General features: G+C 37.6%; 1 protein-coding gene across 1 annotated transcript in view; it reads right to left on the minus strand.

Annotated features, from left to right (window-relative positions):
- The window catches only part of muc4 (mucin 4, cell surface associated), a 74,663-nt gene that overhangs the window by 39,362 nt on the left and 22,842 nt on the right, over nt 1–12,459 (minus strand). The window contains exons 21-31 of the mRNA XM_031901916.1: nt 11,455–11,568; nt 10,896–11,159; nt 9,153–9,299; nt 8,829–9,007; nt 7,866–8,046; nt 6,909–7,034; nt 6,241–6,369; nt 2,533–2,643; nt 1,059–1,295; nt 831–953; nt 41–163 (exon numbers count right to left, since the gene is read on the minus strand). Of these exons, the coding sequence (XP_031757776.1) occupies nt 41–163; nt 831–953; nt 1,059–1,295; nt 2,533–2,643; nt 6,241–6,369; nt 6,909–7,034; nt 7,866–8,046; nt 8,829–9,007; nt 9,153–9,299; nt 10,896–11,159; nt 11,455–11,568 (1,734 nt within the window). The remainder of the gene's footprint in view (nt 1–40; nt 164–830; nt 954–1,058; nt 1,296–2,532; nt 2,644–6,240; nt 6,370–6,908; nt 7,035–7,865; nt 8,047–8,828; nt 9,008–9,152; nt 9,300–10,895; nt 11,160–11,454; nt 11,569–12,459) is intronic.

Consider the following 12,459-nt stretch of genomic DNA (forward strand, 5'->3'; position numbering starts at 1 on the left):
TATAAATACATTATGCAAAGAAATAAAGATTTCCACATACCTATACATGTGTTATTGTCCATAATGTAGCCAGTTTTACAATTACATTCAAAGCTGCCCACTGTATTTTTGCATATTTGTCCTTCAGCTGTGCAGTAAGATGTAGAATTGCATTCATTAACGTCTGGGAAAAAAAACAGCCAGTTAGTGGATTTTAACTACAGCAATTATTTGCAGTTCAAATAACAGTTAAATCAAAGGGACATTCACATACAAAGAAGAAAAAGGCTACTATATACATAACTGGTCAATTTTTATATTGAACACTATATACAAAAAGGTGTAAGTGGTGTAAATATGGTGTAAGATAATTGGTTTATACGTATAATAAAACAGTACCCATAGTAAATACATATGAGAAAACAGCATCCATAGTAATTACATATAATAAAACAGTATCCATAGTAATTAATGTAACAGTTTATTTTTTTTAAATATTGAACGCAGTTATGACTCTATATTAGAACTGCTCTGCCTCCACTTGCATTCATCTAGTACAATATGTTCATCAGGCTCAATATACTCTAGTTATGGCATGACACTTTATAGCATGGGAAATGTCTATCAATGTTTAATAATATGAGTTAGTAGAATATAGGAGCCATATAGAAGTATGTTTCCAGTATGCTTCTCTTTTTTTCACGGTGATCAGTTACATACCATGCAAATAATGGCATCAACTGCTGAAAAGTCAATATGGTGGGTTTCTGTTTGTTGAAGTGATTATTTGGGTGAGTACAGAGATCATAGCTGCACATTTTGTGAGAGAAAAAGACTGACATTATACATACCTACGCATAATCCATTATTGTTTGTAAATCCGACATCACATTCACAAATATAGCTGCCATTTGTATTCTTACAGGTGCTATTTCCATCACAGACAGAATTATTACTCATGCACTCATTAATATCTGAAAGCAATTAGAATTAAATGTCATCTCTTGAGTGAATATAGATTCTTAAGACAATGTAACTAGTGAAAAATTATTAATATAAAACAATGAAACTCGACTTGCCTTCACATTGTACACCATTGCCTGTGAATCCAGTTACGCACGCACACCTATAGGACCCAACTGTGTTAGAACAATTTGAATTAGGGCCACAGTTATACGTTCCAATGGAACATTCATCGATATCTGTGCAATTTTGTCCCGAATAGCCGGTGTTGCAGTTACATGTGTAGGATCCAATTGTGTTATTACACATGGAATTCTGGGGGCATGTGTTGTTTGTCTCACATTCATTTATATCTGAAATACATAAAAAGGCAGTACTGGTAAAATACAAGTGTTGAGGACTTCACATTCTGTACAAAGATAATTTCTTGCACTTTTTATAGTTATAGTAGGCTTAATGAAAGAATCTCACAAACCATTTAATTCATGCTCAAATATTACATTCTAAATATTTTTTGAAAGGTGTGTGCACATACTTAAGATCATTATATATTTCATGAAGTCTTCACTTCTGGTTGCAACTTCTTGCTTAGTCATCTCTTATGTGTAAACACTGCCACCTTTCCGCATTTATACTTAAAGGAGAAGGAAAGTCATTTTGGTATTTTACTGCCAATAGATTTGCAACATTAGTGCCACCTAGAACACTATTCTGCAGAAACCATTACTATACCCGAGTAAACAGCTCTAGAAGCTTTCTCTGTTTGCTTAAGATAGCATCTGCCATTTTAAGTAGCTTCCTGCTGCAGCTCTAGCCTTTATAGCTCAGATCACACATTCCTAAGGGAAGGGGGAGGGAGTTCTTAGCATTCTCGTGGGAGGGGGGAGCAGGAGAGGGGAGAGAGCTGCCCAGACTCTGGCCCAGAGAATTAAGGATTTTTTCTGAGAGAGCAAGTCAGACACCCGAACATCATATTTACAAAAAAGGAGTTTTTCTTTTGAAAGAGGTCTCAGTGCAGCATTACTGTAAGTGCTTATGGCTGTATTTACATAGACCTCTCTGATAAAGCTTACTTAGTTTTTACCTTTCCTTCTCCTTTAAGTTCTTACTCATATATCAGCCTTTGGCAGTGACACACAGTGATTTGCCAGCTTAATATTTAGTAACTCTGGTGTACAGTATACAACAAAATACCCACAATCAACTCTCAATTAGTGCATTCTTGGTTCAGGTCCTATTTAATAATTGTAATGAATAATACCCGTGCAAATAATAATTGTCCAAATCCTTTCTCCTTCTCATCGAAGTGTATTAATGTTTCAAGATAGCACAGAATAGCTGAGCACATTCTACCAAAGGTATCAGCTTTGATAAATGGTGTCAAGTTGTTTAAATTGCCCTGCCAGTAAAATGTTCCTAACAGTCTTTGAGAGTCTTTGCTTGATCTTAAAATACATCAGACTCCTTTGAATAGTTATCTCTAACAATTACCTGTTTTTATCATATACTAAAATCAGTTACTGGTAATCTACCATAGCACAGTAAAAGTCATAACAAAATATATAGATGTTTTGTGTGGCTCCATCTTACCTGTGCAGTTAGTCCCATTATACCCTGGCAGACAGTCACATGTGTATGAGCCATTGGTGTTGATACAAATCGATGTATTTGGACACGGGAACAATGCACATTCATTGATATCTAAACGAAAATGAAAAGCTTGGTTACCAAACAATTCATCTTGGTATTGCAGGCAGCAATACAGTGTATCATATGCAATGTAGGATAATAGAAATGCAAGGTTACATGTTATAATAATATGAATATCTTTAATAATAGTAATATATTTATAAATAATATTTGTGTTTTTATCCTGAATGTCTGGCATAAAATATGAGTTTCTTTAACTTTGTGCTGTCCAATTAACTATCACACTATGGGGCCGATTCACTAAAGGTTGATAACGCTTAACCCATGGTTTTTTGTGTTAAAAAGCATGCAATAAGTAAGTACCGATTCATCAAAGTCATTTCGCATGCATTAATCCTTATATCGCATGCGCAAAAAAAACGCATCATCGCAAAAGCGTTATTTCTAACGCATTGTGTTAATTAGAAAATAGAAATAGTACTAACGCATGATTCACAAACACATATGAAGTGTTAAACACGCGAGGATCATCAAAGTCCAGTCACCCTAGCCACGGACTGTTCCAACTACTTCCGTCAGGCAGGAGATATACTGTAGTAGCATCCGGTCCCGAACCAGCAGGCTGAGGGACAGCTTTACCCATCAGGCCATCAGACTGCTGAACACTGGCCACTAACACTTGATAGACACTTGAGCACTATGACACTACGACACTATTCATGTGCACTCATTCTTATATTTTGTACATACATTATACATGCCTACTCATGTGCATATTTATTCTATATATTGTACTCCACTGCTACTTGTGAAGCTTGCACACAAGAATTTCACTCACATATACTGTACCAGTGTACCAGTAATATGATGTGACAATAAAAGTGATTTGATTTGAATATAAACCCCTACTTGGGGTAGGCGGTATGTAAAGAACATTGTTGTTTGTGAATGTTTGGCAACGTAACATGTTTAACATAACATGTTTAAGTTTACAGTCGGATTTTTTCAAGTATGTGATCGTCCTAGAGTGATGCATCCTCTAGTTTTCAGGGAAATGGTAATTTTCAGAACAGTAGTTTTCAGAAAGCAATGGTTCCGTGCGTAATATTGTATGCTAATATCGCACGCAGCAAAATATATTGCGGTGGGAAATAATGCATGCAGTGGAAAATAACGCAAGAAAATCGCTCATCGTGAGTTAAATAACGCAAAGAACATCGCTTCTTAATTATGACACGTGTCCTTTTAGTGAATTGAGCGTTAAGTCGCAAAAAATAAGAAGGGATAAAATTTTTAACGCATGCTAGAAATAGCTCTCGTTTTATCGACCTTTAGTGAATCGGCCCTATATGTTTGTGGGCCAGATCATATCACAGCAGTCTTTGAAGGCCATAGGCAACTAAGAGGCTGTAAAAATATCTTAGAGGACCTAAAATGGCCTACTGTCTTCAAGTTGGACAGAGCGGCAGTGATTGGCAGGGAGCTGGGCCAATAATATTGCCTGATGCACCAATACTCATTGGCCCTTCTTTGTAAAAGGCAATACCCATCTAGTAATAGATTTTAAGTAGTGATGGGCGAAAAGTTTCGTCAGGCATGGATTCGCGGCGAATTTCCGCGTTTCGCCATTGGCGGATTGTTTCGCGAAACGGATGAAAAATTTCGCCGCAGAAAAATTCGCCGCACGTCCAAAAATTGTCGCCGGCGTCAAAAAAGAATAGTCGCGGGCGACAAAATAATAGCCGCGGGCGACGAAACAATAGCGCGCGACAAAATAATAGCCGCGGGCGACGAAACAAGAGCCGCGCGACGAAACAAGAGCCGCGCGACGAAACAAGAGCCGCGCGCGACGAAACAATAGCCGTGCGACAAAATAATAGCTGCGGGCGACGAAACAAGAGCCGCGGGCAACGAAACAAGAGCAGCGCGACGAAATAATAGCCGCGGGCGACGAAACAAGAGCCGCGCGACAAAACAATAGCCGCGGTGACGAAACAAGAGCCGCGCGACGAAACAAGAGCCGCGCACGACGAAATAATAGCCGCGCGACAAAACAATAGCCGCGGGAGACGAAACAATAGCCGCGCGACAAAATAATAGCCGCGGGCGACAATTTTTTTTGTTGCACGACATTTTCGCCGTTTCGCGAATTTTTCGCCGTTTCGCGGATCTTTTCAAAGATTCGCGAATTTTTCGGCGAAGCGAAACGGAACAGATTTGCTCATCACTAATTTTAAGGATATTGTGAAAAATGTAACTTCCTCTGCTGTGTAAAGTGTAACCTATGCCCAGAAAAAGGGATGGGTTACTATTGGCCCAGAGTTGTTAAGGGTAATCCTTGGTATGAAAAGTGGTGCAGCCATATTCTTCCTCTTTGGAATCCATTCAAAGAAAATGGTGGATCTGCTGGTGGGCCTGGGGCTGGAAGAACCCGTAAGGAGAAGCCTGAACCCTAAGGCCTAAACTACACAGGAGGTTTTGATCAGATTTTGTGGGTAAGATTTAATCTGACCTACAAAATTTTGTGATGCAACACCATGCAACAACACAAGATTTTGTAGGATCCTTTACAATCGAATCCCCACAGCTGTAATGCAAGGTGGATCAGATAAAGTCAGATATAGTGTTTTGTTGCTTGCATCTACATCCAACAGTCAGTTGTTAGTAGTTTACGCATCCTGTGTAATTTATCATTAATGTAGCAGTTGGCGAAAGGACCCCAATAATGAGGGGTTGTAGTGAGTGTCAGGAACTTGCAGTTATTGTGAGAAAGACTGGGTGAACTATTAACAACAGTTACATGTTCCACTAAGGAGAATTAATGAGGGGTATTTCTCCAAGTGACACCCGCCAGAATGTATTAGTTAGGATTCAGGGTAATGTGTGAAATCCCTATAAGGCAACACTGAGTGATCCTGGTATGCTAGGGGATGCCTGGTTGTGTTTGCAATACCCAAGTGATAACTGTAAAACCGATGTGATTCCATGAATATTATTTGTACTAAATTAAGTACCTTTTTTACATTTTCAGGATTCTTCAGGATTTCTTCTGAAAGTGTAAGAAAGTCATAGTATAGCCTGGAGACCTATTACCTCAGGGCTCCACTGAGAAAGAGTTACACATAACATTGATCTGCTTGAAGTGCAGAAAGAGTGAATGCCCCCATGTCTGTAGTGCTACCTTGTAGTATTGTGACCTGTGTAACAGCACTTATTACCTATTATGTACCTATACCTATTATTACCAAAGGTGTAGTGCACTCATATAGACAGTAAAAACAATGGGGATCATTTATAAGGTTTGTGCAGCGCATATTTTTTTCCCAAATGGTTGTTTGTGCATGCTTTTCCCTTATGGCTTAAATTTTGCACTGCTGTGCCCATCTGTCCTTTTTTTGCGAATTGCAGTGTGTGCATAAATATTCGCCATTTGCAAATATGCCATATTTACAAAGCTTTAAGGACATTCACACTGCGAATAAAAAATTCACAATTTTGTTTGCATATTAAATGTGGCAGTCTTGTCCATCTTTATAAATATAAACACGGGCAGCGCAAATATGTTCACTGTGCAAATAATTCTGCGCTGCGCAAATTTTATAAACAAAAACAGTTATAAAGACATTTCAAATGTATTATTGTACTCACCAGCACAAAAAAGAGTGGGATTCCCAGAATACCCAGTTTGGCACTCGCATGAGTAGTTTCCAGGGAGATTAATACACTCTGTATTCTCACCACATGGGTAATAAGTTGCGTTTTGACATTCATTGATATCTGAGGGGAATTTAGACAAACAATTCTGTATTTCACTTGCTCTGCTTAATGTAAAAGTTAAAAGTAACAAGAAGTAACAAAAAGTAACAAGAAAAAATATAAAATGTTTTATATACATTCAAATATAATAAACTCCTTGCAAATACCCTGGCTGGGATTAAACTCAGGACCCCAGTGCTGCAAGGCTAAAGTACTACCCACTGACCAACCATAAATCATTGAATTCCCCCCAAGTTTTTAGTAGACAATTGGATCAGCACCTTGCCACTAAAATAGAAGCCACTTCTACTCCATTTCATATGTGAGAGGGTACTTTATGGTGAGCAGAAACCTTGGTGCAAGTGTGCAGTTTGTAACTCACCTAAATTTGAATACTCATTGATATTTCAAGGTAAGTCTAGAGCCTCATATTTGATTTTTTATGATTTTAGTTATTTTGGTCAGTTGGATATATGTTTAAAACACAAGTGTGGCTGAGGAATAATGGCTGGCAGATCACTAAATTTGCTGGCAATGCAAAGAAACTGTTCTTAAATTACCTTCACACTTGGAGCTGTTGGTTTGATTCACTTGGTAACCTTCCATACAGCTACAGCTGTACCCTCCTGGGAAATTGTTACATATCTGCTCACAGTTTGATATGTTAAGATAACATTCATCAATGTCTGAAATACATATAAAAAAGGAAAAATGAAAGGAATGTTAAAAAGAAGTATGCTGTCTATTCACTGCTATAGGCATACTAATGGACTCAAACAATATGGTATTAAGGTTTATGGTTGAGTTTTAAGTATTTAACTTAAAATTTACAGTAAGGGGAACATTTACTAATCCACAAATCCGAATGGGAAAAATTCGGATTGGAAAATGAACATTTTGCGACTTTTTCGTATTTTTTTTTATTTTTTCGTTGCCGTTATGACTTTTTCGTAAATTGTCGTGACTTTTTCGTAACCATTACGACTTGCGTGAATTGTCGCGACTTTTTCGTAGCCGTTACGATTGTCGCGACTTTTTCGTATTGAGCGCTTGTAAACGGTGGGCAAACCTTTCAGACTTTGCATGATTTTGGAAGCCTCCCATAGGACTCAATGGCACTCTGCAGCTCCAACCCGGCCCAAGGAAAGTCTCCCATAGGGCTCAATGGCACTCTGCAGCTCCAACCTGGCCCAAGGAAAGTCACGATACTGAAGCTTGAATGAATCCGAAACTTTCGTACTCGGCGCGACGGCTACGAAAAAGTCGCGACAATTTGCGCAAATCGTAATGGCTATGAAAAAGTCGAGACAATTTACGAAAAAGTCGTAACGGCTACGAAAAAGTCGCGTCAATTTAAGAAAAAATCGCAAAATACCAATCATTACGAAAAAAACGCATTTGGACGCCTTCGGAGCGTTTTTGGATTAGTAAATGTGCCCCTAAGTATTGAGTCCCAGGTGAGAAAGCATTTATGTATTTTAACACAATGAAATGAAAGGTACAGTATGACTTCTCACCAGCACATTGTAGTCCATTTCCTGTCATGCCAGCAGGACATGCACCACAGCTAAATCCTACACCAGGAGCTTTAACATCTTCACAAGTACTATTTACATAACATTGATTTTCCAAACAGCCATCAAAATCATCTTCACAGTAAATTCCAGTCCATGCTTCAGTACAGTTACAGCCAGCCACCTGAAAGAAAACCAGTCAATACAATTAAAGATAAATCCATGATAGAAATGATTCTATACCAAACTTACTACACTGGCCTAAATGTTCAGAATCATCCAGGCCTTGACAGCTGTGCACAATCACATGCTCAACAGTCAGTAGTAGGCGAAATTTTTCAGCAGACATGGATTTGCAGCAAATTTCTGTGTTTAGCCATAGGCGTTTTTTTTTTTGCGACAAAATTTGCCACGTAAAAATTAGCTGCATGAAAAACAAATTGTCGTCCGTGTCAAGAAAATTGTCACATGCATCAAAAAAATTATGCGCCGCAAAAAAAAAATGTTGCACGTGTCATTTTATTGATGTTTTCAGTGTTTTGTAAGGTGGTATATTATGAGAATATGAATGAATTAGTTATTGTGACTTTTATTTTCTATTCTTTTTCATTACATTCTATATATATACTTAATATTGTGAGTCGGTCTCTAAGCTCAGGTAACTGCAGCAACACAGAGTATGTGCTGGGAATAAGACAGGACACTACTAGAAGCATGACTACTAGAAGCACACGTCTTCATGGCTAAAGGGCATGTTGCATTTTAAACATACCTGTTGCATTTTAAACATACTGTACTTCATTGTTAAGATTGAGTTCTCCTTTAAAAGTCATCTTTATTGAATATATTACAAAGACTTTAATATATTATTTTCGATATTTAACAATGGTTTATTATGAATTGCCAACATAGCTAGCATTCTTTTAGGTTGTCAGTTGTGGAAAAATAACGTGAAATTTTCCTTACCTTGAAGTTAGGGTAATTAGGAATACTGGTATTTTGATTAAAGAGGCAGCTGCCATTGTTTGAGCAGTTACACAGCACCAGTGTAAGGATAAAAGTAGTGATTGCTTTAGAATCATTTGCCTGAATAGTAACATTAAATGGGTCTGAGCTTGTTGGAGTCCATACCAGTGTGCCATTAGCTATATAGGGAAACAAAGGGGATAATGCTTGCATTAGGAAAAGAAAGAAAGAATACGGTATTTGTCTATTGATGAATAGATGCTTAGTTTTGTTATTAAAATAAAATAGTACATTATAAAACTTAGAGGTTAGTTTTTTTGTTACCTGTGATAGTTATATCTTTGGAATCTGTCTCTAAGGACAATATCACTTGATCATTGTTCTGGTCAGTTACTGTGTAGTTCACTGTAACTGATGTGTTTAATGTTGTGGAAATCGTGGTTGGTCCCGTTATGTCAGGAGGGAAATTATCTAGAAAGGGGAAGAGGGAGAATTATGGCTTTCATTGTAATAGCAAATTTATGCTATGAAACCCAAAGAACACATAGGGGCACATTTACTAACCCACGAACGGGCCGAATGCGTCTGATTGCGTTTTTTTCGTAATGATCGGTATTTTGCGATTTTTTCGGAAAATTGTCGCGACTTTTTCGTTCGCAATACGATTTGCGCGAAAAAACGCGAGTTTTTCGTAGCCATTCCGAAAGTTGCGCAAAATCGCGATTTTTTCGTAGCGTTAAAACGTCGCGCCTTTTAAGTTAACGCTACGAAAAAAGGCGCGACTTTTCGCGCAAGTTTTAATGCTATGAAAAAGGCGCGACTTTTCGCGCAAGTTTTAACGCTACGAAAAAATTGCCAGATTTTGCGCAACTTTCAGAATGGCTACGAAAAACTCGCGTTTTTTCGCGCAAATCATATTGGTAACGAAAAAGTCGCGATAATTTCCAAACAGTCGTTAAGTCGCCGAAAAAATCGCAAAAAATATGAAAAAGTCGCAAAATGTTCGTTTTCCAATTGGAATTTTTCCAATTCGGATTGAATTCGTGTCTTAGTAAATCAGCCCCATAGAATATCAATCTGAACATTTTGTACCAGCAATATACTAGTTACTTATATTGTGCTTGATAATAAATTGACTGCAACAGGAAAAACAATGAAACATTCTATTTATCGCTAGAGGCTACTAATATTTCTGTGTAATATAAAATATGTTTTTGCCTGCTTTTTTATAAATTGGTAAAGTTTGCCACTAGCCTGTCATATTGTCTTGCCTCTAGTAGCAATAAAGTTCAGTGAGTATTAAATACTGTGAGTAAATAAATTAAGTGCCCGCTGATTGCAAAGTAGACAAATCATGCCTTCACCAGACAGAGAATGTCAGCAGTACTTGCTTTTGCTCTGTGTGTGGTGCTTTTCAGCAGCATACATCTAGTATATTTAATACCCTTGCTATTAAAGTGTACTGAGCAGTGTATTAGGCACTGGTAAGCTTTACAAATGTCCATGCAGCATTAACTTTATAGCTTATATTTCAGTAAAGTAACCAAATATTTTTCTACAAACATTTCCAATACTTGCTTCTCTATATTCAACCAGGAAATGCACTTAGAGTAAACAGATGTTGTACCGTAATCTCATTTCTGTGGGCAGTTATTGACTGAGTAAAGATGGAGGGTAGTACTGGAAAGTTGAGACTATTATGACTAAATTCTGGCAAGGCACTCCCACAAGTTGATTTGGTCAATATTGTCCAGTTTTGGATGGCCACATTGCCCTGATCTGCATTTCATTTTGATTAAACAAAAAGATTACAAGGAAAATGGTTTGCAGCCAATGACCTTCCAAATAAGATTCAGGTCAGGAAGTTTAAAGTTCACATGTAAAAAAATATAAAGTTGTTTTAGATATAAAAGCTGTGATTGCATCCCCTTAGATATTTCTTTCAGCTGCATTTCATGTAATATTTTTTTATATTAAAGGGTTTTGCTAAGGTAAACACAATAGAAGATCACACAATAGAGGCACGTTATGGGAACATTCATTAGAGTTCTGAAAAAATCATCTTACTCATGCTGTTTGCTTGTGCTGTAGCTGAGTTTGCTGCACCAAGTGTGGCTTGTCCGACTGCAAGATTTCCAGTGCTCAGGATGTCAAAAATGCATTCATTGTTTCCTTTACAAGTTGCATTTGCTGAGTCAATAAGTGTTTTGTTACTGGTCTGTAGAAGTTCATCATAAAACAGGGGCACAAAGCTGTTATTGTTGTAGGTGTACCAAGATTCATTATTTGTTGAGTTGTAACTAAAAATGCTGCTATTCGGGGTGGTCTTCCCTGTGTAGAAAGAATAATGCAATAGAAATATTCAGTTCTTAAGATCTGATTTACAAATAACAACACAACAAAAAGCAAAAGAGAAGGAGGAAGTCGTATCAGGTACTTTGGTGAATGAAAACTTGAAAATTAATAGAACCAACAGATATATACTTGAAAGTCTATTGTCATATAAAGTTTATATTTATCAACAATAAACCCTGTCATCAAACTCCAAATACATTTAATTTCTCCAATAGTAATAGTTCAGTTACCAGGTCAGGTAATCAAATAATAGATGATAAATGGCACCTACATGTCATTCCCATCTCAAAAATAGCAGAATCACTAGGGAGTGTAACACCATCATAGCTTAGAAACGTTCCATTAGAATACATAAAGTCATCTGTGACATTCTCGTCGTAAAGACCTAGAAGAAAGATATAGTCGATTAAAATGTTTAGCGTGGCACAGTGATTGGTTTAATTTTTTCCAGGGTTAAAAAATCATAATGTCTAGCCTTCTTATTAGGACATCTAACCCCCCCTCATTATGCCTTGCCTACACAGCAGCTACTTTATCAATAATATATTCTCACTAGACCCAATAATACCACTTGTAAAAGAAAATCAGACCTTTGCTGTAGGGTTGCCACCAACAATAAAACAGATACTTTTTTGATTAATATTATGCTTTATTAGGCATTAGTAAAAGTAATTATTAATTTCAGACTTCTGCAACTTTAAAAATGTTTTGCTGGCAAATAGGAAATATTCCAAGTACTGTATATACTTGAGTATAAGCCTAGTTTTTCAGCACCCAAAATGTGCTGAAAAAGTCACCCTCGGCTTATACTCGAGTCGGGTGCCATGGGTTCCTCTAGACTAGCACCCTCTGTCCTTTGTGTGCAAATTAGGCCACCCGCAAAGAGACCCTCCAGTGCCCTGGCCTAGGCTCCCACTAGCAATACTTATTTCCCCTTACATCTCCTCCGGGACCTGGTCTGCTGCCAGTTTGCCAATGTGCAATGAGCGTGGGGAAGTACTCATGTTGTTTTTGTTGACCCTCTTCTCCGCTTACAGAGCTAGTTTATGAAAAACATATACCCCACTGATGCCTCAATTAATGTAATTTTTATAGGTATTTATTTTGATTATTGAAACTTAGCAGTAGCTGCTGCATTTCCCACCCTAGGCTTATACTCGAGTCAATAAGTTTTCCCAGTTTTCTTAGGTAAAATTAGGTACCTCGGCTTATATTCGGATCGGCTTATACTCGAGTATATACGGTAAAAGCTTTGTACTTTGCTATGCAGTCAAAA

This window comes from Xenopus tropicalis, chromosome 5 (genome assembly GCF_000004195.4).
Source record: "Xenopus tropicalis strain Nigerian chromosome 5, UCB_Xtro_10.0, whole genome shotgun sequence".
Taxonomy (NCBI): Eukaryota; Metazoa; Chordata; class Amphibia; order Anura; family Pipidae; genus Xenopus; species Xenopus tropicalis.